This window comes from Fringilla coelebs (assembly GCF_963513975.1).
Source record: "Fringilla coelebs genome assembly, chromosome: 18".
NCBI lineage: Eukaryota > Metazoa > Chordata > Aves > Passeriformes > Fringillidae > Fringilla > Fringilla coelebs.
The window spans coordinates 2,632,328-2,656,075 of NC_140044.1; the positions used below are offsets into that span (position 1 = coordinate 2,632,328).

The following is a 23,748-nucleotide window of genomic DNA, read 5'->3' on the forward strand; positions in this document are numbered from 1 at the left end:
GCACTAAGAAGGCATTAACATTTGAAATAAGAAGCGTGTTTATGTGAAAAGCATTAATCAGTATGACCTGGAACTGGTAGTGGTGGGTTGGATGAAATATGTTCCTATGTCCATGGGTGAGGGCTCCTTCCATCAGTTTTCAATGGAAGCTATGGAATACTTACCTAAGTCGTAGCAAATGACAGTTGCAGAGTAATCTTTAATTAGGTCTAAAAGATATTTGGCTATATTTGGTTGAAAACAGCAAGTTTAACAATTTTTATTCTGGTAGTTAGGAAGGCAATGGTTTTGTGTGTGTAACCGGTTTGTTGTGGTTCAGTTCAGTTTTTAGAGGACTGGATCAAACCCTTTTCTTTTTCTGCAACAAAAGGTAAGAGGGGAATTCTGATCCTGTTGCTCCTGTGTGAACTCTTTTCAGACTTCCCAGACACAAAGAGTAAGCTAAGCAGCCAGAGTTCCTGGGAAGGGCAGGCGTGTCCAGAGGCTTGGATGCTCTTTGCAGAACAATCCCAGCAGCTCTTTTACAAACAAAGCTCCCACACTGGGACACGAACTCGGCACAAGATCATTCTCAATGTACAAACATTTTTGTACCTAGGTGGCTCCACGGTGGTTTTCTCCTCCTGGCACAATATAAACGTGGCAGCTTGGTTTTTCCCCCCTCATAATACAATATAATGCATTTACAAGTAATTTCCTCATCTTTTGTCAGGAGAGGAAGACCTTTGAAAAAGGCTCTTGTTAAGGCAGTGTTTCCCATCCATGAAATCTTATCCTGCTCTCTTTGATTTTGTTACATTGGTAATACCAGTAGTGCATTTACCAATGCATTCTTTCTTTGGATTCCAGCAGTAACAGCAGCCCTGTAGATAACCCACTGCTGAATTCCATTTTACAGACAGAGAACTGACATGTGCAGGGATTTTCTGAGGTCTTTAAAAGTCAAAACTAGTAGCAGAGCTCAAGAGATCCTGGTTCTTGTCTGCACGCAGACCTGGTATGCACATCCCATTCCTCCTGGCATTTTCATTCAATTATTTCCCAGTATGGACTCCTGCAAATTAAAGAACAAATAAAACTGCTAAGTGGAACACAAACACACTAAATCTTTTTAATTAAGAGATTGAATCTCTTAGTATAAATTCATTTCCTGAAACAAAACTCCAATTATGTAAGATTAATTCTTTCCTCTGAGATTGCATGGATTTATTGACTAACAAAATCTTCTATTGCGTAAATGGAAACGTGCTTTTTAATGCAGCCTGCTGCTCAGAGGCAAAACCATAGCATTAGCCTTTTCACTGGGCATTTTTGTTTTAGTTGCATGCTAATCTGCCAGGTTTCTTTCTATTTGTAACAGGAAAGGGGTAAAATGGTTCACATCTGAACATGTGGTAAATAACACAAAACACTAAAGGAGTTTAAACAAGATGAGAAATTAAACTAAGCTCCTAAAAAGCCCGTTGTGATTGCAGGAGGAATTGTAATAACAGAAATAAGAATATCATGTGTGCAGGGCACCGTTGTGGTTGTGAGGAGGTGTGTGTGTGTCCTATGGATCACACAATAGTTTTTTCAAATCATTTGAAACACAAAAACACAGATGCACAAAATCCACAGAGTTTCAAGTGCAGGCACGTCCTGAGAAGAATCTCCTTCATTCCCTCCAGTCACACCCAGCTCATTAAATCCATCACTGCCTCGCAGTAAGCCCCAGGGTTCAATCTTTTCTAGAGCACTGTTACTATCCAACCTTTTAGCTCATAGAGTGGGCAGCCAAGATTCCATGTCTATGCATATGGTGGGACTTATAGCCAATATTTCCTACAGTTTCCTCCTCTCCAACCCAATCTGGCTATATATAATAGTTTGGTTATGTTCTTGGGGGTTTTTTGAGCATTTTTAGGGGGGGGGGGTTATTGCTGAGGTTTTTTGGGGGTCTTTTTGGATAGGTAAAACTTCAATGTTGCTTTCAGATTACTTTCTTACATCCTGTTCCAATAACCTGTATGAGGGTGGCAAGTCAAAAGGTAATAAAATCAGGAATCTGCTCCATGTAAGTAGCTGGCCATGAGAAACTGCAGCAGGGATGGATATTGAATGACTTCAATAGTCCAGCCAGGTTTTATCGGAACAGGTCATCAACCTGTAGGCTGCCTAAACCTGTTCCACTGCTTCCCCATTGATTAAATATCTGGAAGCATTTACACCTATATCAAATTCTCCATAATCTATTTTATCTTAATGACACCCAAGTTCTTTGTCAAGGACAAAAATGTTCTCTCCAGTGGTGAAAGAGGATGGTGTATCTCCTTAGTGTACTTCAGTACATTGAATTTCCTTGAAGCCAAACGATGATCTCAGGTTCTCATGGGCTGAAATATTAGCAGGACTGCAGGGATATAAAGGAGGTAAAACCTGCCTGTGTACACCCAGATGTTAAGGAATTTTAAACTGGATTTCTTTCATTTGATTGCAGACCTGACAAATACAGGGGAAAGGAAGGAATAGAGAGAATGCGTAGGTTCCAGCCAAGTTCTGATGGCCAAAATTCCTTCTGAATCTCAATATTTGTATCATCAAAACAAGACAAAGGGTTTTGCCTGAAGCTGTCACCCGTTCCTGTCATATGGGGATTTCCACTCTCCTTCCTCTGTGTTTGGGCCCAGCCTCTTTTCCTGCTCTCCCTCTCTGTCCCAGACAGAGAAGCAAACATCCTGGGCACTACATTCCCTCCATCTTGCTTCAGGCTCCTAAGTGGTTCTGTCTTTTATCCCATTTTCACACTCTTTTATTTCCTTTTTTCTTTTTTTTCTTTTCTTCCTTCCATAGTCCATGACAATAGGAATCAGGGGAAGCAGTGTGGAAATATATTAAAATTCGGGAAAAAATCCACCAAAACCTCAACCTAGTGGCATGGCAAAAGTGGAAAAAGGCTGATTATTCACTGTCTTGTTCATGAGTGAGGAGCATCATAACTAATTAGGAGACGGCAAGTTCAAGAACACACATCTTTGAGAATGAGTAGTTAATCTGTGGATCTCCCTGTCACAGGATGTGCTATTTTAAAAATGTGCATGAAATCCATTGGAAAAAAGCTTGATGAATACAAAGACATCAGCAGAAGTCCTTGAATATGAAGTTATTCCAGAAGTCTTTGAGTCATAAACATGTTGGGAGTGCATCACTAAACACTGGTTTTGTACTCTTCTCATGATGTCCAGTATTTCTTGCTGTCAGAAGGAGAATATTAGTCTAGGTGGACTTTGGATTAACAAGTATAATAGATCTTATGCTTTTTATTAAGAATAGAGGGCAGGATGCAATTTATCCCTTAGTTGTCAAACAGGACTACAAAGTGTTGTGGTGTTTGCTCTCCTCTTACTTTTTCATCCCTTAATCCAATCCAGTGAAGTGTGGTAGATGTTTCTTATATTTTGTTGCCAACTGTTTTAAGAAGTTCATACAAAAGCTTCTCTCATCAAGAAAATTTATGTGTGGGCACATGAATCCTTGCAGCAGTATGTTGAAGCACCGAGACGTTGTGAAATCAGATCCAAACTGATGGACTCAGTACAACAGTGGTAAATCTCAGGAGTGGGTTTAAAAAAAGAAAAGTTTCAAACACTAATCAATGTAATAAAGCATAAATCTATATTTCTATATCTTCAGACATTATCTTTACCATTACAAATTTTCTGTGGAGAAAGCCTTAGTTTGCCTGTAGGCAAATCCATGTCTTGAGTTTTAACACTGTAGAGATAATTATGTCACCATGTTGTAAACATTTTATGTTTCTTGAATAGAGAGTCTGTATTGAAAATGTTAACCACTGGTCTGTGGAAACTGAAAAGTTGCAAAGGATAGGAAACCAATTTTCTCAGTGGGTACTGAACAGCTGAATGGTTGGAACTGTGTTTGGGAAGCACTAAAATTGCTATAAGCCATCTGAAAAGTGCTAGTGGATTTAAAATCCTGAGGGAAAGGTGAAAACTTGCTGGTGTCACGAAGTGCCTTAAAGGGAATATCTGTAGTTTGAGTGACCAAAATTAACCCCCTTACTCTCATGCACGTGTGATAAACCAATGCTTAGATAAATATTACAGCTGATGTAACAAATACCTGAAAGTGCAGGTAATAAATACAAGAAAAAACCTGTCTTGATTATTCAAGTAACTGCTTCTAGTTAATTAGCACGCTTCTGGTATTTGGGCCAATGGAGTTTTGCAGTTTCCTTTCAGTTGAGATTTTTTTCAACTTTTCTTTTTAATCTCATTGGACACTGTGATGCAATAGTGCCCAAACAATTGAATGAATTCATTGTGAAGAACTAATTTTTGATTCAGAGATGATAGTCGTTATTGCATTGCAAATAAGCACTATTGGGGTTTGCTTGTAGAAAAAGAATTCATTCCTCAACAAAAGATGGCATTCTGTCAACTACTAATTGCATACAATGAATTTTAAACAAAACCAGGTAACACGTGTGCAACACGCCTGTAAAATTAAATGTGTGTAATACTGTAATTTGTGTAATATTAAAGGTAGGAGATATCTGAAACAATAAGAAACCAGAGGATGGCAATTTTTTTGTTTTCTATTGGGTTTTTCAGCTGTACTCATACTTGGGTGTTGTTTTTGTAGTTTGTGAGGGGGTTTTGGTTTTGCTTTTCAAAGAATGCCTGAAAAATGAGTAACATTTTTTCCTAATTTTCAGCTGAACCTCCCACGCTGTGATTTATGGCCACTGCTCCCTGTTCTCTGTTATGACACTACCTTCCCTGAACTTGGCTGTCATCTCTGTAACTGCTGAGCAGGCAGAGACCAGTTCCTGGCCTCTGCTTTGCCAGGACAAGCAAGCCCAGCACCTTCACTCCCTCCATTTCACCCCTGTGCTCGACCCGGATTATCCCAGCATCTTCCACTGAACCTCCTGTCGATTCTCCACACAGCTCTAGGACTGTGGGAACCAAAACTGGGCACAGCATAACCAGCCCCATCTATCTGAGTTTGTCCAGCCTCACTGCCAGGTCCCTGCTCTGCTCCATCACTGCCTCTTTCCTTGCCAAACTGATACGCAGAGGTGTCTGGGGTCTGCTCGTGCCTTTTCAAATCAGTGTAAAAGAGGGTTTGAGAACTTCAGCTTTTTTCTCATTGTAATCTTTAGGTCACCATCCCAGCTATTGGCAGAGCCATATTTTTCTGTTGTGCTTGGCTTTGGAGACACTGGCTTCCGTGCAGGACACACCAGAGGCAGAAACTCCGTCCCTCTATTACCACATAGATAGAGGCATGACTAGAAAAAAGGAGAGTATGACAGGTTTTTCCATGGATTAATAACTTCTGTGCCCTGAGGACTGTAAATAGCTGGTATAAATCAATGCAAATTGGCTATTACTAATCTTGCCAGTAATGAAGTGAGAATGAATGGAGTACAAAGATGAACTTTACATATCGTTAGCACCAATCTGCCTCGCTGCATTTATGGGCAAGGCTCTACCTAGGAGGTCAGCTGGCAAAACTTACAGATTTTTCTTTTGGAAACTATGCATTGGTGTTGCACAGAAATGTCTCCCAAACATCAAGTCCATTTGGGGATTTTTCAGTTATGAAAACTTGAAAACAATTGTTTCATAATTTCTCAAGCACTCAGCAGCAAGTACCTTTATTACAGTGCTTTAGCATCACAGTATATAATTTAATATGTTTATTACAAGAGTGTAATATAAAACACTGAAGTGTATAATTTCAGAGTAAAAGTTCACTTTCAGTTTAGCTCTCAAACAGAAAACAGAATGAGCTGCAACACAGAAAAAAAATCAAGACTGTTTTTGTTACCCCATAACAGCAGAAAATTAATATGAATGAGGATAATGACTGGATATTCTGCAAGAACATTTCTCATAAAGCAGGCACTAACTGTAGAGGTTATTAAAAGAGAAGTTTTCCACTAGGATTGAAAATCAGATTGAATCTCCATAAATATTGGTTTTTCCATAATTTTAAAAAAATTATGCTACATTATCAGTGACTAAACGTCCCTTATAGGAGCACAGTAACCTCTTTGGTTTGTATTGTGTTGTTTTCCTCTCTGCACAAGGACAGTAAATGAAATATGAAGGTGAAACAAATTGCTGAGAGCTGGGCACCATTGAAATGAAAAGATAGGAGCAGAGTGTTACTAAAACCTGGTCAGTCATCGTTCTCCTGTCTCTGAATTTGAAGGCTATGCCCTTGTTCTTAAAAATACATTCAAAAGTGAATGTATTTTAGATGTATTGGCCATCACAAAACAGCTGAAATATGTAGAAAATCAATGTATTTTAAACTTAAAGGAATGGTTCTCTCCTGCTTGAATCTCTCAGAGGGAGGAGCCAATATAGTGCAAGAGCAGCTGTTCAGCAACACCTATTATTTGCTTACATTTCATGACTAACATGAGGCACTCCATCGTTAAAAATGAGAGTTAGGAATTGGCTCTCCTGATTTACTTCCTAGCATTCCATCATTTGGCTGAGGATATGACCTCATCCAGCTCTCCACACCACCTAAGAATCTGCACTGGTTGATGAGCACGTTAATTTTCCTTCTGATGAAGTATCAAACTTCACTAAAGAGCTGAAAGATAATCTTCAGTTTAATTCATAAAAAAAGCTTTAGATATTCTCTTCTTAGGGCTAATGGATGGTTGAGGATATCTTCAGCAATGTCATTTCTATATTTTTTATTTCTTCTTGATATGCTAGGGTTCCAATCTTGCATTCCAGGCACTCAAAACTTCACATGAATGGATCCAAACATGGAAGCATTCCAGTACAATGCATGAGAGACCCTGTAACATTACAGAGTAGAGGACATGGAGGAAAATGTTGAAATAATAAATTAACACTACATCAGATTTTTAGAAAGGAACTCTGTTAACGGGTGCTGAACCCACTCGTCATGCAAGGCACAAACAGGAATTCCCAATCTAACAAAGGTACTGCTGGCAGCAAATGGCTGTTTCTTGTTCATTTATTGTTTATTAAAATGAATGTGCTAACACCAAAAAAGCCTGCATTTTGCAGAAATTATTTTCTAACAACATGTATGATGTTACTACAAGGCTGATGACTGAGATATGAATCCAGGAGAGACTACAGCAAGTAATTTTGTTAATATTTTTGCACTGACTTAATTAGAAATGAGGGGTTTTTTAATGATTTAGTTAAACGGATGCAACATCCTGTAATGGACATAACCTTGCAGATGTAGAGATGTTCTTAGTATGTAAGTAATCATAGTAAATTATAATAATATATCTTATATTAGTAAATTAAATAAAGGTTCTTAATTAATTGCATAATGATCTTATTCAAAATTCCTTTTCTACTTTCCCATTTTGCCATATGTTATGTATCAGACAAAAACTATTTTTCTGTAAAAAATAAACCAAGCTTACTACAGCTATGCATGGACACTGTGCATTTCTCTATGTGGGAAAAGTAACCAAAATAATTATTTCTGAATAAACTATCCATAACAGCTCCCTGTGTGGATATTCTAGTCTGGAAAAGTCATGGGTCAAAGAAGTCATTGTAGAACAGCTGATCCTGCAATAGCAATTCCAGTCTGCTTTCCAGCGTAGAAAAGTCCTTAGTCAACAGCTCCAAACTCCTGTTTCTGCCAGAAGATTTTTCTCTTTAGAGAATAATGTAAATCTGTTCTATTCAATTCTTAAAGGCCCAAATTCTGCCCTGAACTCCCTTTGGGTACAACATGTGAGATCAGTCAGGGAGAACTTTATATTATAGGAGTTTGTATTTATGTGCACAGACTCCATGGTTTTATTACACATTTCATTAACACCTTCCTGTGGCTGTGAGCTGTATACACCTTTGGCTGTGGGACATCTGGGTGATTCTTCTGTTCCAGTGCCTCCTAGATCCCTAAAGCAGCAGGCAGAAAGTTGACTGGAAAAAGATCCATCAAACCAAGCCCAAGGTGTTTGGTGGCTGTCCTGGCCAGCAGCAGTGGGACAAGGCAAAACAGGGCAAAATGTCACCCCTTCCTCCATGCCCAGGTACAGGAATGGGTCACAGCAGTGACATCCAGCTGACACTTTTGAGTTTGCTCTGAGAACTGAGAAAAGAGTGGTCTGTGCAGAAAGACTTGAAAAATGTTTAAATGGGTTAAAATTGTACCCTGAAAAAGCAGCAGAGTCTTCACTGAAGGCTGACCAGCAATGTCACTGCAGCCAGAACTGCTTGTGAACAGCTTGGTAAGACGTGCTTTAGGCTGAATTCATATTTATATTTGAATCATGTTTTTTCTCTTCTCCAGCAGGAAAAAAAAAAAAAAGAAAAACTAAGGTAAGACATCCGTACTATTTTTTTATTTGATATACTTTATACTGAGTCTTAAGACCCTCAAAAGCAAAGGTTGCCATTTATCCAAAATTACATCACAGTGCCCCTGGCATTTTTGTGGTGTGGACCAATTAACATCAGTAGCTCAATTAAAATCACCAAATGCATTTTAAAGAATGACATAAGGTTGATTTTAATCTAGACTTCCAAAAATGAAGTAGAATATTAATTAACTGCCCCACCCACCATTTATATGCCCCACAGTACTCAGTGTCAGAACTCCTACATCATCCTCTGACTTCATTTTCCCCAGGGTTTATTAAATAGTTAATAATAACTGTCTGAAGTCCACCCCAAGTTTTACCTGTTGGCAGAAATCTGGGGTCGTGACACCACTAGCGTAGCATTCCCAAAAATGCAGCAGATCTAGGTTCAAATAGTTTTAATGTACAGCAGGTGGCATTTTTGTATTTAAAGAGTAAAACCACACCTGAGTGTTCATGCTTTCTAGGGTTTTGCCAACAGAAGTAAAACAGAAAATAAGGCAGTTTACTTTTTGAAAGCCAGAAGAAATGGTGCAGCTGTTTTCAAGATTGCAATTTTCAAGCTGTCATATGAGCATGGAATAGAAGCCATTCCTGCCTTCTAGTTATATTTTAGTACAAATATCTTTCATTTGTTTGTTTCAACATATTTCCCCTTCAACAAGTTTTTTTAATCAGAATTATTCCTAATAGGCTGGAAGAGTGTCCTATCTTAGTGTGAGACCAGTTCAAGAGAGAGGGAGGAATAGTGACTAAGTTAGTACTGGGCAAGCTCAAACTTTCCAGCATGTAAAAATGATGTGTTCAAATGTTCAGTCATACAGAGCTGCCTGTTTGTAGCTTAACTGCCATGAGTGCACATGGAATTTATGCTAAATTATCAAAAAGTCATCTTTTATTTAATCTGTTTTGTGTTTCTTTGTCTCAAATACCTATTTTGCCCTGCCACAAAAAATACTTTGCTATCCCTAAAAACATTAGAAGATGTGGATATCAAAATTGACAGAGGTTAGATGAAAGGTACTTTTCCTTTTAAGAATGATCTGTAGAGTTTCAGTAACAAAACCCCACTTCCTCTTACAGTGACTTGACTCACCACAGAATAAATATTTTGCAGGTGTTTCTCACTCTGGAGCCAGGTAGACTGCACATATACATTAATTTTGGGTTGTTCTTTCTAACCGCCAACGCAATTTGGAAGGAGATATCCCATTTGAAGTTGTGAGCTGTTAGCAGTGAATGACATGTCATCTCCTATTTCTCTGGGCTTTGCTCATTAGAAATAGATCAGTAACTTTTCATGTAATTGGCAGGTGATGGATGTTGCTGCTGTTTCATCAGTGCTAAATTTAACAGTTTCTGAGTGGTAACACTTTTCCTGGCACCTGTGGTGCCATCTACTGCGCAGCTTGGTAGAGGCAGGACCAGATAGCAGCATCCCTCCCCTGCTGCCTTCGCTTCTTCCTTCCCATCTTAACAATTTAAACTGGTTCCTCATTTCCTTTCCTAGTAATTTTCCTTCTTATACACTTAAATAAATGTATATAAATACATATTAGAGTATATATTTATGCACATTTATCTATAAATGTATAGATGCGTATTTCTATAATTTTTTAAAATGTATGCAGTCGATATTTGGAATTTAATTTTGGTGGGTTTTTTAAAAATAAGATTTTTAAAAGAGGACTCTAGAAAAACAATCTGCTAGTCCACTTCTTGATTGTAATTCATTTACTTATCCTGGATACAAATTTATCTGGCTAGAGATATTTATATTTACATATATGTGTGCAGTATTAAGTTGGAAGCACAGAAAATTTTGTTATTGTTACTTGTTTTTGTTAACTCAGATATAAACACTAAGTATTTTATTTGGGGTTTTTATGATTGCTGTTTGATGCTGTGAAGAAGAAGTAAGTAGTTAAATTGGCTTCTCATAAATTGGTGTATTTAATTTTGTTTGCAATCTGTTGCTGGGGGCATGGTATAATTTTGGCAGTTCTATTTAAAAAAAAAATCTGTTGATTTTGTTGAAGAGTTGTTGGAAAGAGCTACAGAGATTTTACATAAATATTTCCGGAATGATCTCAAGATACCTAAAGGCCAAAGACTTAAGATGAAAGCTCTGAAAATTTCAGTTTATTATTTCCCTTTTCTTTGGCTTCCCTCTGTTAATTGAAGCACCTTGTGCTCATATCATCATAGCCTGAGGTTTTCCTTGGATAAATCAATGCATGAATTTTTTAATTACCTACCCAGGTTGGACTTGGATTGCTCGCTCAGTACCAAAGAAGAAAGGTTCAGTGGCAGTAGCTAATGGAGCAACATTTTAAGAACTACATCATCTAACAAGTCCAAGCAGCACGTTTGAAATGCTGTTGGCTGTGAGCTGGATTGAGCACAGCTTCCAATACTACTGACTGCTGTGCACTAAACATGATGTTATCAACAGTGAGCTTTGAAAATTTTTCCCTAGAAAGGACAAGCCTTGTGATATTTATCTCCTAAGTAACTTCTAACGCTCTCAGAGAGACATCTAATGAGGAATCAATTATGATGACATAGTTATGAGTTGAAAATACAACTTGGCATATGATAACTGCAAAAGTAAGAGCAGTTAAAGTTTGTGTTATTTGGGTTTTTTTTGCCAATGATGGTGCAGGAGCCCTGATCTCTGCACACAAAAGCACTGCGGAACCAGAAAGTGCCGAGGACTTCCAGGGGCTGCTCCTCTGGCCCGCACCAGGATTCCCAGGAGTGCTGCGTTTTCTCTTTGCAGTCACCATGAATTTAAACATTCTGAAGTGACAGACAAGATTTTTTGTAGGAAAAGCTGAGCATCTGAAGGTGAAATGCACCAAAATACTCAGTGTGTGGGGTTTCTTCCCAAATTCACAGTCTATGGCTGCCTGTGTCACCCATCGCGCAGCGCTGCTGGGGACGCCAGATGAATAACAACAATCCCAGTTCAGCCATAACCCTTACAAAATTTAGCATTCTTTTCTTAAATTTCAGCTTCTCTGGAAGCCAGTGATTCATGACTCTTAGAATTGGGGTTTATTGTTTGTTCAGAATACAAGACTTTAACAGCGTATTGAGAAAGATTTGACAACATATCGCAAGACTGTCGTAAACCTTCGGAATGCTGAAGGCAAACGATAAAAAGTAGCACTAAATCTTTAATTCAACTTCAATAGAGCTGAATTCCACTTTGGGGAAGGACGTGGAGTTTTCAACAGCTGGAGCTGCACTGGAGTTCCATCTCCCTCAGCTTCCCGCCAGCCAGGAAGAGACATTTGAGAATACGGGAAGGGGAAAATGGCTGGATGAGGAAGGTTGTTCAGCTGTTTGGCCACTTCCAAGCCAACCTGGTTGGGTTTATTGCAGAAACCGGGCTGCAGTGGAGTTTGTGGTCAGACATCAGCTCCATGGACAGGCCTGAGGGCCGGCGTCCAGCGGCGGCCATGGCCCGCGGGGTGGGCGGGGCCACCGCCTGTCAGTCAGAAAAGGGCGGGAAAAGCCCTCAGGCATCCACAGCGGCAGGAGTGGCCCTTGGCCAGCCAGGAGAGAAGGGAAAAGGCCTTGGCAGGTCAGGAAGGGTGGGAAAAACCTTTGGTAGGTTAAGAAGAGTGGGAAAATCTCTCAGTTGGTCATTCAGGATGGGAAAATCTCTCAGTTGGTCATCCAGGATGGGACAATCTCTCCGTTGGCCAGTGAGGATCGGAAAAGCCCTCAGCTGGTCAGGAAGGGCGGGAAAAGCCTCAGCTGGTCAGAAAGGCCAGAAACGACCCTTGGTCATTCTGGACTGGCAGGAAAAGTCCTTGAAGAGTGGGAGAATTCTTTGGTTGGTCAGGAAGAGAAGGAAAAGCACTTGGATGGGCTGGAAGGGTGGAGAAGCCGCAAGCTGGTCAGGAAAAGCCCTCAGTCAGACAGGGTGGGTGGGAAAAGCCCCCTCAGAGGGTCAGGACTGGCAGTGTGCCAGCTGCCGCTCTTAATAAAGGGAGGGAGAAGCCCTAAGTTGGTTAGTCAGGAGGGGTGGGAAAACCTTGACTTTGGTTTCTACAGCAAATTTCTGCCTTTTCTCTGTGACCCCAAGGTTTGAGCTCAGATTATGTGTTTTACATCCAGCAAGCAGAAGAGCCATTTGCGATTTCTGTGATAACCTCTTTTTGTCTCTTTTTAACAGGGCTTCTTCCCTATCCAGAGTAGCTGGACTGACCTGCACCAGCCTTAATGGAGGAGCATGGTCTGTGTCCCACTGAAACTCCAGCTGGGAACAAGGCCAGCTTCAGGGAAACAAGTCTGGCTGGTCAGGAGAACAACATCCCCAGGTAAAAAATGCAAAAAATAGCACCTCCACTATCTTTCTGTGGTAATGCTTAAGTAGGTAGGACACTGTTGCTCCAAACAGGCTCATGCTGAAGCAAAGACATAATCCAATACAAAAAACAAATGTGGTCTTGGATTACAAACAGCATCTTCATTCCCTTAGATCTCTCCAAAAAGTCTGTGGCTGCAGAAATACAGAAAACTGTGACAAAATGAGCTTACTGAATTACACCAACAAAAAACCCTTGTCAATTTTTAAAGAGCCTTTCTGCACAGTACATCAGCCTCAGCAGCTATAAAAGTCTGGGAGTATCATGAAGGCATTTTAAAAATAAAAGGATATTATTAACATTATTATTTAGAGATTTCTTGGTCTCTGGCTCATGACTTCAGCGATACACAGGTCTATGTTTTGGAGTAAATTTTTCTTACATTGCAGATTTTTGTAACTGTTTCTTTTGTGTATCTTGTTAGCTTGCTAAAGGCGCTAAAATATTAATATTTTGTGACATTTATGTCGAAGATCTGTTCCTCTGTATAGAAACAAGTATCCATTCTGCTGCAATCTATTAGAAATGATAAGGCAAACCTTCGAGCTGTGCAGCACCTTCCCTTGCTCTGCTCAGATGTCATTGTTAACTAAACCACAGTGAATTTTAAGTAGGCATACTTGGCCAGTATCATATGTTTGCTTATTAAAATTCAAATAATCTCTGCAAAAAGAGACAGAATATCAGCAGGGGGTACACAGAGACTTCCCGTCCTCTTCCTCCTCTTTTGTATTTTACATATTACATTTCCCATTTCTGTTGGCTAGCAAAAGGGGAACTTGGGATTGGAACACAGACCTGGACTTACAAATTCTGTAGCAAACTCTGAAATATCAGGAAACTATCTTCATATCTGGAATATCAAGATAGTTACAGTGGACAGAATAAAATTAATAAGTAAAGTATTTATGAGTATCAAAGTAATTACATGATTTAGAATTCCTACCCATCTTTTCTTTTATCCATCTGCCTATACAGATTTTTATTGTCATCAACACTAACTTTTGTTCTTCTGGAATGTTAAATTGCTCTAAAAAAATTATAATCTACTTTCAGCAATGTGGAGAGAGTGTGGACGCTGAGCTATAAAATGGAAGAAACATATTCAGTTGATAGAAGGAAGCTTTAAAGACAGCTCATGGTAGTTTAAGGAGACTCTGCTTAATTTTAGAAATCATTCTTTCTTGCTGATTTGAGATAATTCATTTTGTGTGGCATGCACTGGTATTGACTCATCTTTTCTCTGTGTATTACTTAATGACAGAATTAGACTTTGCTGATAAAACTTTGAGCTAAAATAAGTTCCATGAATTCTTTAATTCCTACCTAGACTTAGGATAGTGCAGAGTACACTTGTAATTTTAAGGACAGCTGAAAAGCTGGAATCAGATTGCTTATGAAAATAGAAAGCATCTGTCATAACACTCAACCCAGCCTGGAGTTTTACTGTAAGGGATCTGCTGCAAGGCTGCTTTGTCTTTTTAGGTGAAAGATACAGATTTGATTCTTTCCATGGTGTGTCTGTTGAGACTGAGACTTCATGTAATTAAAATCCTTAGCAGTTAGTTCAGGGCAGCAGATCAAAAGGTTAATGTGCAATGGTACAACAGGAAGTATTTGTAGTCTTGAACACTTTTTAAATTTATAGCTTTTAAAAACAACTTTGCCAAAATCATGGCCAAAGCCAATATTACCTCATTTATAGTAAAACATTAATCATTGGTCACAAAACAGCCAGTTGGTCTAGAAGTTCAGCTGGTGAAAAATTTGATGGTTACAGGATTGAACAGAAATGTACTTTAAATTGTGCCCACTATTCATGCATTTGCAATGGAAAGACAAAGGTATTAGGGAAACTGAGCAAAACAAAATTAAAAAATGAAAGTGTTCCTCCACATTTCTGAACCTAAAGTATGCTGTAAGCAATTTTGGCTCACATGATTTTTGTAAGAGTGGGGATAGTTGATAAAACTCAAAGTAGAACTAGATTTTATCGTATGATCTGTGTTGTTAATTCTCTTTGTTTCAGTTCTGAGGTTCTCGAAGCAATAGAAAACGTTATCCAAGGTGTACTTCAAAGCCTGGCCCAAAAAAAAGCACCTGTTCTCACAGTGGCCAACAGAGCAGACTGGAGGAACATAGAGTAAGTATTAAATATTTAAAAGTCCTGCCTTCTATTAATACAAATGCCATGAATATGAATTTGATTATGTAACTTCCAGAAAAGTTAATCATACATAATCATTCTATAAGCATTAGAATCAAGAAATAATTTTAAAAAGTAATGGACAAATAAAAAGTAATGCTTAGTAACCACTCTGAACAGGCATCATCATGTATTAAGTAATAGCAGACCACAGCACAAAGGGAAATGTAAAACTACTGTAATAGGGGTTGGAAAGGAAAGGGAGGTCCTATAAACAATCCTTTTCTGGAAGCAGTAGAAACTAGAAATGATAGGTTGTGTTAGAGAGAAAAAACCTGGTTTAGGCTGGAAGAAATTATTGGCAATTCTGTTCTTCAAACCCTACTTTCTTTTCCTCTGCTTTTCCTCATGGTATCATATTTCTTAAAATGATAGTGATAAACTTATCTTTTTATTCTTCAAAGATGCATCTCACCTCTCCCTGCTGTGTTTCTTACCTGTGTGTTGTTCTAAGTTCATTACCAGCAAAATAAAGCAAACCAAGCTTCCAGTATATTATCTACATTTCAGATCTTCTGCCAGCTGACCTAAACAGGATCAGAGAAAAAGAAATCTGTCCTCCTTTATAGCACATTCTGTGATTTGTAGAAGTTGTTTGTGCAACAGTATTTTCCCAAGGAGTTCATTTAAACTGAAAATCATTAAACCTGAGAGATTAGCTGATTTCTACACTACATTAGCAAAAGAATAAAGGAAAACACAAATCTGTCTCTGGCCTTGTAAGAGCTTTGGACATCAGCGGGTTAAAGGATATTCAGATTGATAAGATTGCAGAGGTGCTTGTAAATGGACACATTACAAACGCTTAAGGTTGAGGAAGCACAGCAAACTTTCCAGGCGTAACACTCTGGTGGAATACTCATTTAATGAGAACAATAAACTTCTGCCAATCAAAAAACCTGAGGGGCCTGAAGGTAACCAGTTAACTGAAAAGCTTGTAGGTTCCAGGGAATTTAATGGTTTGTGTCTTGATAGTTTGACAAAAATGTTTCACTCAGATGTCTGTAAAATTAAAATAGTCTTACAAAGTTTTGCAATTTTTGGCAGTCTTTGGGGAAATGGCATTCCATGCTAGAAAAACAAATGTGAGCTGTTAGTTACCATCTGAACACATGTGGGGGAAAATGTTCAAATTAAAACGAGTTAAGATCACAGTATGTTAAAAATAAGAGTCATCAATCACATCAAAAAGAGCAGAACCATTATTTCTGGTGGAGAAGTGTAATCTCAGATATGTCTTACAGAAAACTACCCTGCTGGAATAAGCACAGTCCTGGGAAGAATGGGAGTGATACAGGTTTAACCTTATAGTAATTCCGGGGAGTCTTGATTACAGTTTTCCTTATTTTCAGTTACAATGTTGGGAACGGGCAAGAGAAAAGCACAAATAACTTTAAAAGATTGCAACACAAAGGCAATAAAGTTACTTTAAAGCTGTCTGGCAGATGCTACACGGGCTGTCCCTGTAGGTTTGTGCAGCGTGCGCGCTCTGCCCCCCAAAGGACGCACGGAGCAAAACCTTGCACAAACGAATTTGGAAACACGATGTGGTTTGGGATAAAATCATAGCCATTAAACCACCAGCACTTTTAAATGTACCTACAGAACTCTGAAATGAAAAAAAAAAAGCTTTAAAGGAAGGATCATAAGGCACTAAATTACTTTAAAGTAAAATAATGAAGTGTCTTTAAGAAAATAACTGATTCTTTTGGTGAAATGTGCACCTTCACATGTGGAATGGTGAAGCATGAAGTACTGGAGCTCATTTAGGTTAAACAACTGTTTAGAGAGCAGGATACTCCCCCTTTTTGTTTCCAACACTTAGAATACAATTAAGTTATCCTGATAATAATTTAAGGGCATAATTTAGATAGCATTATTGTATTCTGAAATAGTAACAGTTTTTCATACAGTCTATATCAGGAAGACACTTGTGTGAGATGATTTTTATTTTAATAATGATTCAGATTTTTTCTTCTCATTTCTTCTTTGTTTTCATACTAAGTAACTACTGATGCTGATATATTAGCAGTTCTAAATATGTATAAAATCGTTTTCTTCTATTTCTGTCTGGAAACTTATCTACTTTATATACTTTAATTCTTGGAGCATCTTCTTGAGAAAGTTTTTGCTCCCTTTTTCCTTTGGCCACCCCAAGCCCACCCAAGCTGGTGGTTTCTGTGCTGAGTCTGAAAATACTGCTGTATTTGATCATAGGAAAGGGGTTTCTGAGTATGAGTTACCTTGCAGAGAACAATTCACCTGTGCTCAGGGAGTTTGCAGTTTATTGTGTTTGTTTGCATTATATCAGATTTAAAGATTCTGTAGGTCTACAGATGATACCAGGTTGTACTACAAAACAAATAAGAAGTGACTGCCCTCAATCAGCAAGAAGATTTGGTAAGTTAAAAAAAAAAAAGTCCAAAGTGGAATTCTTGGGTTTTTCTTTTTTTTTTTTCTTTAGTTCCCAAGTCCTTAAATAACATCAAAAAACCCCCAAAAAAACCCCATTATGCACTACAATTTGGAAGTGTGTGGCTGATATAAGCTGATACTATGACCAGCCTTTCAGCTTTTCTGTTTTTTTCTCTATTAAATTACAGTGAGTGACAGTGAAATTAATACAATATTCCTAGAGTTTCTCCCTTCCCTTAATGGATATGAACTAAAGGCATATTCAATAAGTCTTAATGCAAAAACATCACCCTTATTCATAAAGCTGGCCAGAAAGGAATCTTGGAATACAGACAATAAGCTCATTTCTTTTTCTAACTCAGTCATTCAGTTTCTTGGCCTGGACATTAGTGCATACATTCCCTCACTTAAACCCTGCATATTTTTTCTCATTTTACTAGAAATTAATGAATCTATTGAATAGACCAATCTCTCTGTATTTTCACAGTAGATTTCGAACTTTTATTTATGGGACACAAATATGGTCTTATATAAAGAGATATTAATGTATACACATTTCTGAAAATAGAATATTTTGTAAAATGTATTTTTTTTTCAGCTCTGATGCTCAAAATATTATCAATGATCTATAAGATGGTGCAGAGCAACACTTATGCAACTAAAAGGTAACAGAGTCAATTTCTGCAGTTTCAAATAAAGCTGTGTTTTAAGTATGTTTTTGTGAAAATCAACCTGTAGGATACAAACCTGCAGGATTTCTGTACATAGAATGCTTCAGGTTTATCTGGTTAAACATGTTCTTTATAACATTCTCATGGGCCTGCAGCTGTTTCAGTATTTTAATTACAAATACAATATTTTGTCTTGATAGAGATATATATTATTCAGATACTCTCCTGTTTGGTAGCCAAAGTGTTGTGGACCAAATAATCAATGACATTTCTTGCATGCTTAAGATACCCCGGAGAAGTCTACATGTGGTAAGTGGCTTCTTGTCAATATTTCTGTCATTATTTCCAAATATTATTAAGCTGATTAAATTGCAGGGAGAAATACCACAAAAAGTTGCCAGCTAGAATTAAATAGTTAAAATAAAAAGTCTCATTGGTGCTAATGAAACCTATGATTCATTGTGGTATTTAAAAGGTTTTTTTCTTCACAGAAAATTCAGTTTGCTTTTCCAAATGGTTTGGGACAAACTGCCAGCTAAAATCACAGAGGCTTTTGTTATCATCTAGTGAAGGCAGTGCTTAAACTTCAGAGTGCAAGACACCTGTTTACAAGTTTCTACTCATGTGAATTGATAATTTGGGGGTTAAATGAAAACTTAAAATGCATCACAAATGTAACTACCTGTCAAATTGACTCGTATCTCATATCTTACAAGGGTTCCTTCATATGTAAAATTATTTATTGTAAGTAAGTCCTTATGTCCATGAGAACAAAACATTGCTTAGTGTTTAAAAGGCTGAAGGCTGTGAATCATTGCTCAGTACCAGTGGGAATTCTTCTCAGCGATTTCTTGCTTTGTCTGTGAAATACAGTAACTTCCCATTTACTCTGTACAACATTTATTTTTTCCAGCTGTCTACAACTAAAGGTTTTGTTGCTGGTAATTTAAGTTACACTGAGGAAGATGGTACAAAAGTGAATTGTACCTGCAGTGCAACAGTATGTATTATAAACCACAAACACAATCCATAGCATCTCCCTGTACAAGATAACCTGCACTCCTTGTAGCTCAGGTTACAGTGTACATTTATTACACAAACCTCTGCTTGTGACAAATTGAGGCATTACAAGCTGAGTGAATAAAACAGATGAAAATATTGCTTAACCGTATTGTAATTTTGAAGCTCAGACTCTGTGTTGTAATTCTGAGCTAGACCCACTAGGAATAAACCTTTGCATATGTTTTTTAGCACTACCTTCTGCCATGAGATCCTTGTAGAGGAAGGTGTATATATTTCATATCTTAGGCTTTATATTACAGTGTTCTGTCAAATGAGTGCTCTTGAAGCAAAGAATGCTAGGCACTCTGAACATACAGCATTTCTGTCACAGCAGATTGAATTCTGGCAGAGAGAGAAAACAAGTCACAATTGGTTTAAGGAGAGGAGATTCAACTGGCCTAGTCCTGAAAGACTTTCTACAACAGTGCAGAGAATGAAAGCAGAAATAAAACTCAGACTTGCTGACTACTATCACAATTTTCTGAAAAATGTATTCATTGTAAGCCTTAGTTAGTTATCTCAAAATTGAAGGGTAACCGTAGCTGCCCATTACACTTTGTTTGTAAGCATTAAGTCCTCTGTTACTGATCTCCATATTTTTATCTGCTGAGTTGTTCCACCCTGGCACTTGGGTGATTTATAGTCAGGAGTTAAAACAGACCACACACTTCCATATATGCATTCTCTTTGACCAAATTCTTCCCCCAGTTCCTGTTTTCTCATCCATATGCTTGCCAGATTCAGCCAATCCTAACTGAAGATGTAAACATCACCATGTCTTCAAGTTGTTGCTCCAAAATACTCATAAAATCAGGTTAGAGGCCAGTAAAAGTTTTAATTTAATGGTCTTATAAAAAGATTGTTTAAATGTTTTAAGTCTGTATTAAATTTTCAATCTTCACACCAAGCAGACTTTTTTCTGGCTAAGACAGATAAAACATTAATCAAGGTATAATTATCTCCATCATGCCCATAGGATGAACAATTTTCTGCAACAGTGGCACAAATACTTTTGAAAAGCATCTTGTTATGACAGGAGGACTCCTAGACCACTACATAATAGTGCATATGAATGGTTGAATACACTTGTAAAGAGGTGAAAATGTCAGAACTGATCTTGCACATAGAGGAGGAATGGTGGTTTCATGATGAAATCGTGTCCTTCATTATCTAATGTTGTTATTTTAAAAGATATCATTTTCTCAATTTAAAATGATTAATCTCATTTTTGTTGTTTTAGGCAGTCACTGTGCCATCTAACGTTCAAGGAATTAAAAGTATCCTTTGAGCAAGAACTCTAATCATAGACAGAAAAAAAGAAAGTAAAAACAAGAAATATTCCAAGTTAAACAACGTTCTGGTAATTTTTGCTTTCCTTGTTGGCTCTGAAATTGAGTCATGATCTCTGCTCTTGGCTCCAGAACAGGTATTTTAGAGCAGTTAGTTTTAATTGATTGGTGTGACGGGTCATTTTACATGCAGCTGGCCTTAACACAAAAGATTTAACCTCACATGCCAAATTTATATTAATTGTAGAAAAAGATGCAACTTTCCAGAGACTCCTGGATGATGACTTCTTCAATAAAGTGTCCCCATGTATCATGATCACGGTATGCACTTTGTATTTCATATCCTCCAGCTACACCTAATTTAAGGAGTACTTTAGCATTGTAGAGCTGCTCAAACTTGGGCAAAAGGCCATAGTAAAATTAATATGAAACATATTTAACAATAATTTTTAAAATTTAATTATCCTCATAGAAATATGAAATACATATGCTCTAAAGACTTATTTCCTCCAAACATCTCCTTAGAGCTTGGTAGCTTATCAGCTTCCTGTGCTGCTGCAAAGTTGCTGCTCAGCCTCAGAGAGGCTCAGCTGTTGAGTGACCTTTTGTCCTTCAGGACCTGAGGTTTTGCAAAGCCAAATGAAACAGAATTGGTTGATTTTGGACGGTACTGAAAGAGCTTTGGAGCCAGGGGAATTAACAGGAATGTGTAAACGAAATATGCATACAATGAGGAAAAAACACTTTGTCATTCCTGAGAGAGATAAGCACTTCTATTCTGCTATGCCACAAATGGTCCGGCTTCAGTCAGTCATAGCAAGAACTTGTTTTATATTGTTCCATTAGTGAAATATATAAATAATTTTTTAAGATAAAAAGTGTCCTCCTTACACCAGCCTATGCAGACACCAGGGCACATCTATGTATGAACTCCCAGACCTTACAAATTAACTCTTTGAACAGAGGAATGTCTGATGTTGCTGCAGTGCCCATAATCCAGAACACCTGCCCAGCTGCTCCCGGCCTGGCCCTCCCTCTGCACAAAGCCAAAATAGGAGCATAGAACTTTCCCTGCAAAACAGCTGCTGGAGAAATGTTTCTGCCAGCATTTTGTTTGTTTGCTTGCTTTTAAATGGCAAATATAAACACATATGTAGCCAGATGTTGTTTCAGTTAATATAAAGCTGTCTACTTTTCTTTTATTTCTTTAGGGAAGAGGCATACCAGATCTTAATACACGACTTTTGGTCAGGAAGCTGTGGGATTCTTTTCAAATTCCTATTTTCACCCTTATGGATGCAGATCCACATGGTAAATCTGTAGAGGCTCAAAGGCATAAAAGGAAAGCAAAATTTGTTTAGAATGTCCTTTCTCACTCTTATGGGAAGGTTCTGAGAGCTCAGAAATCCAACACAATAAGAAGGTGATGTATCTACATTGATCCCACCTGAAATTAGGGAGATTGCTGCAAAGTGAGAAGCAGCTGCAGAAATAAATAATAATAAGACATATGAATTACATAGGATAAAGAAAGACACTTTTAAAAGAGATGTTTGACCTGATTATCCTTGGGTTTGAATTGATTCCACGCAGATAATGTGAAACATATAACTACATGAAGGTGACATGCTGAGATTCTGATTGTTTTGACATAATATAAAAATATATGTAAACCATAAGAACCTCACTAATCATAAAGCCATAACTGTTGTGCCATAAAACAGATTTTTTAAACAGTCTCCTTAAACATGCCCACTGTGCAGACAGACAGACACTTGACTTTTGCTATTCTGCAACCCAGGTGTAGAAATAATGTGCGTCTACAAATATGGATCTGCGGTGAGTATATTGTTCCCCCTTCAAAGACCTTGTTTTGTAGCCCAGCCTGGAAGCTGGAATGCATGAAATGCTACAGCCTTTGTCAGAATGTGTGCTGCCTTTTACCATTTTGATTCAACACAAAGAGGTGATTTTTAGGCCTTGTGTGTCTGCAGGAACAGCTTCTTCCTGCAACAAAAAGAAACTGGATAGTAATGCCAGGTGTTTGATTTAACCATATTTCACAGTTTTTCTCTGCTGCACAGGCAGTTTTCAGTGCAGTACAAATAGAAAAGGGTTCTCCATTTAGATTTGTTTCTGCCTTAGAAGAGGAACAAAGGCTGGAGGAACCTTGGGAGCAGGAGAACCTGATTGTGAGATGGGTGATTGCCACAAAATATTGTGATATTGGTAAAGATTTTATTCTGGCCTGAGAATTTGCTTAGGGATACTTGTGTAATGTGGAACATCATGGAAGAAGTAAAGAGGAACAAGGAGATATTATCCTGTTACATGGCTACAGACAAAGTATGGACACACTGCATGGAAGGCAGAGGGCAGGAGGGTGAACTGTTCAGTAGGGAAATGGAAAAAGCACATCCCAAGTTAAACTACAGATCACTGAATGTTACAGCTGACCTTTCTTATTTTAGTCAATGTCCTTTGAGGCCCATCATCTCACTGTTCCCTCTGTCAAGTGGCTTGGTCTCCTTCCATCTGATCTTGAGAGGTGAGTTATTTCCTCAGAAGAAACAGAAGTATCCTTTTGCTTCACAGACAGGAAATGCAGTTTTACTACCCAAAAATCCATTTAAATCCATTACTCTTTCCATGCATTATTTTGGCTAAATATAAGGAAATAAGATGAACAAATATATGTGTGTGAGAAAATGTAAGAACTTTATTTTCTTTGCAGATTAAACATATGCAAAGATGCCTTGATTCCATTTACCAAGCAAGATGAAAATAAGTTAGCAAGTATTCAGAAGAGACCTTACATTGCTTGTCAGCCACTGTGGAAAAAAGAGGTTTGTATAAACCTACTGTTTTCTATTTCTTACTCCCCACAGGACAGATCCTATATCTGACAAGTTCTTAGGATAGCAGAACAAGCCAGGTTTTGTAGCTCTAAAAGAAGGCAAGACTGAGAAAGCTTGGAATGTCTCTATGAACCACTAGACAGCTCTACATGCACATAAAAAGAGTGGATGGAATTTTCTTAATTAACTTTCTACACCCATTAATTTTTCCTCTTATTTTTTCCCCTCTTTTAGCTGGAAATTATGGCAGCATCTAAACTGAAGGCTGAAATTCAAGTTTTAACTTCTGTCTCAGCAGATTACCTGTCCAGAGTCTATTTACCAAACAAACTGCAGTTTGGTGGATGGCTGTGAATGCTGCTCTGCCAATGAAACATTTTTCTATATATTGATTTAATTTGACTGCACTTAAGAAGTGCAAGACAAAGGAGTATCTGTCAGTTTCTTGTTCAGTTTCTTTATCTCTGTACCTA

The 23,748-nt window shown here is 38.0% G+C and overlaps 1 protein-coding gene across 1 annotated transcript; it reads left to right on the plus strand.

Moving 5' to 3' along the window:
• Nucleotides 1-12,628: 12,628 nt before the first annotated feature.
• Nucleotides 12,629-23,629, plus strand: SPO11 (SPO11 initiator of meiotic double strand breaks; the record flags this gene model as incomplete). The annotated part of the gene is made up of 13 exons (XM_084217644.1): nt 12,629-12,726; nt 14,762-14,917; nt 17,292-17,380; nt 17,994-18,060; nt 18,267-18,375; nt 18,980-19,066; nt 20,369-20,405; nt 20,629-20,738; nt 21,629-21,728; nt 22,219-22,256; nt 22,889-22,965; nt 23,152-23,263; nt 23,510-23,629. 13 exons carry the CDS (start codon nt 12,629-12,631, stop codon nt 23,627-23,629), a joined length of 1,200 nt encoding a protein of 399 aa, XP_084073770.1.
• Nucleotides 23,630-23,748: the final 119 nt, after the last annotated feature.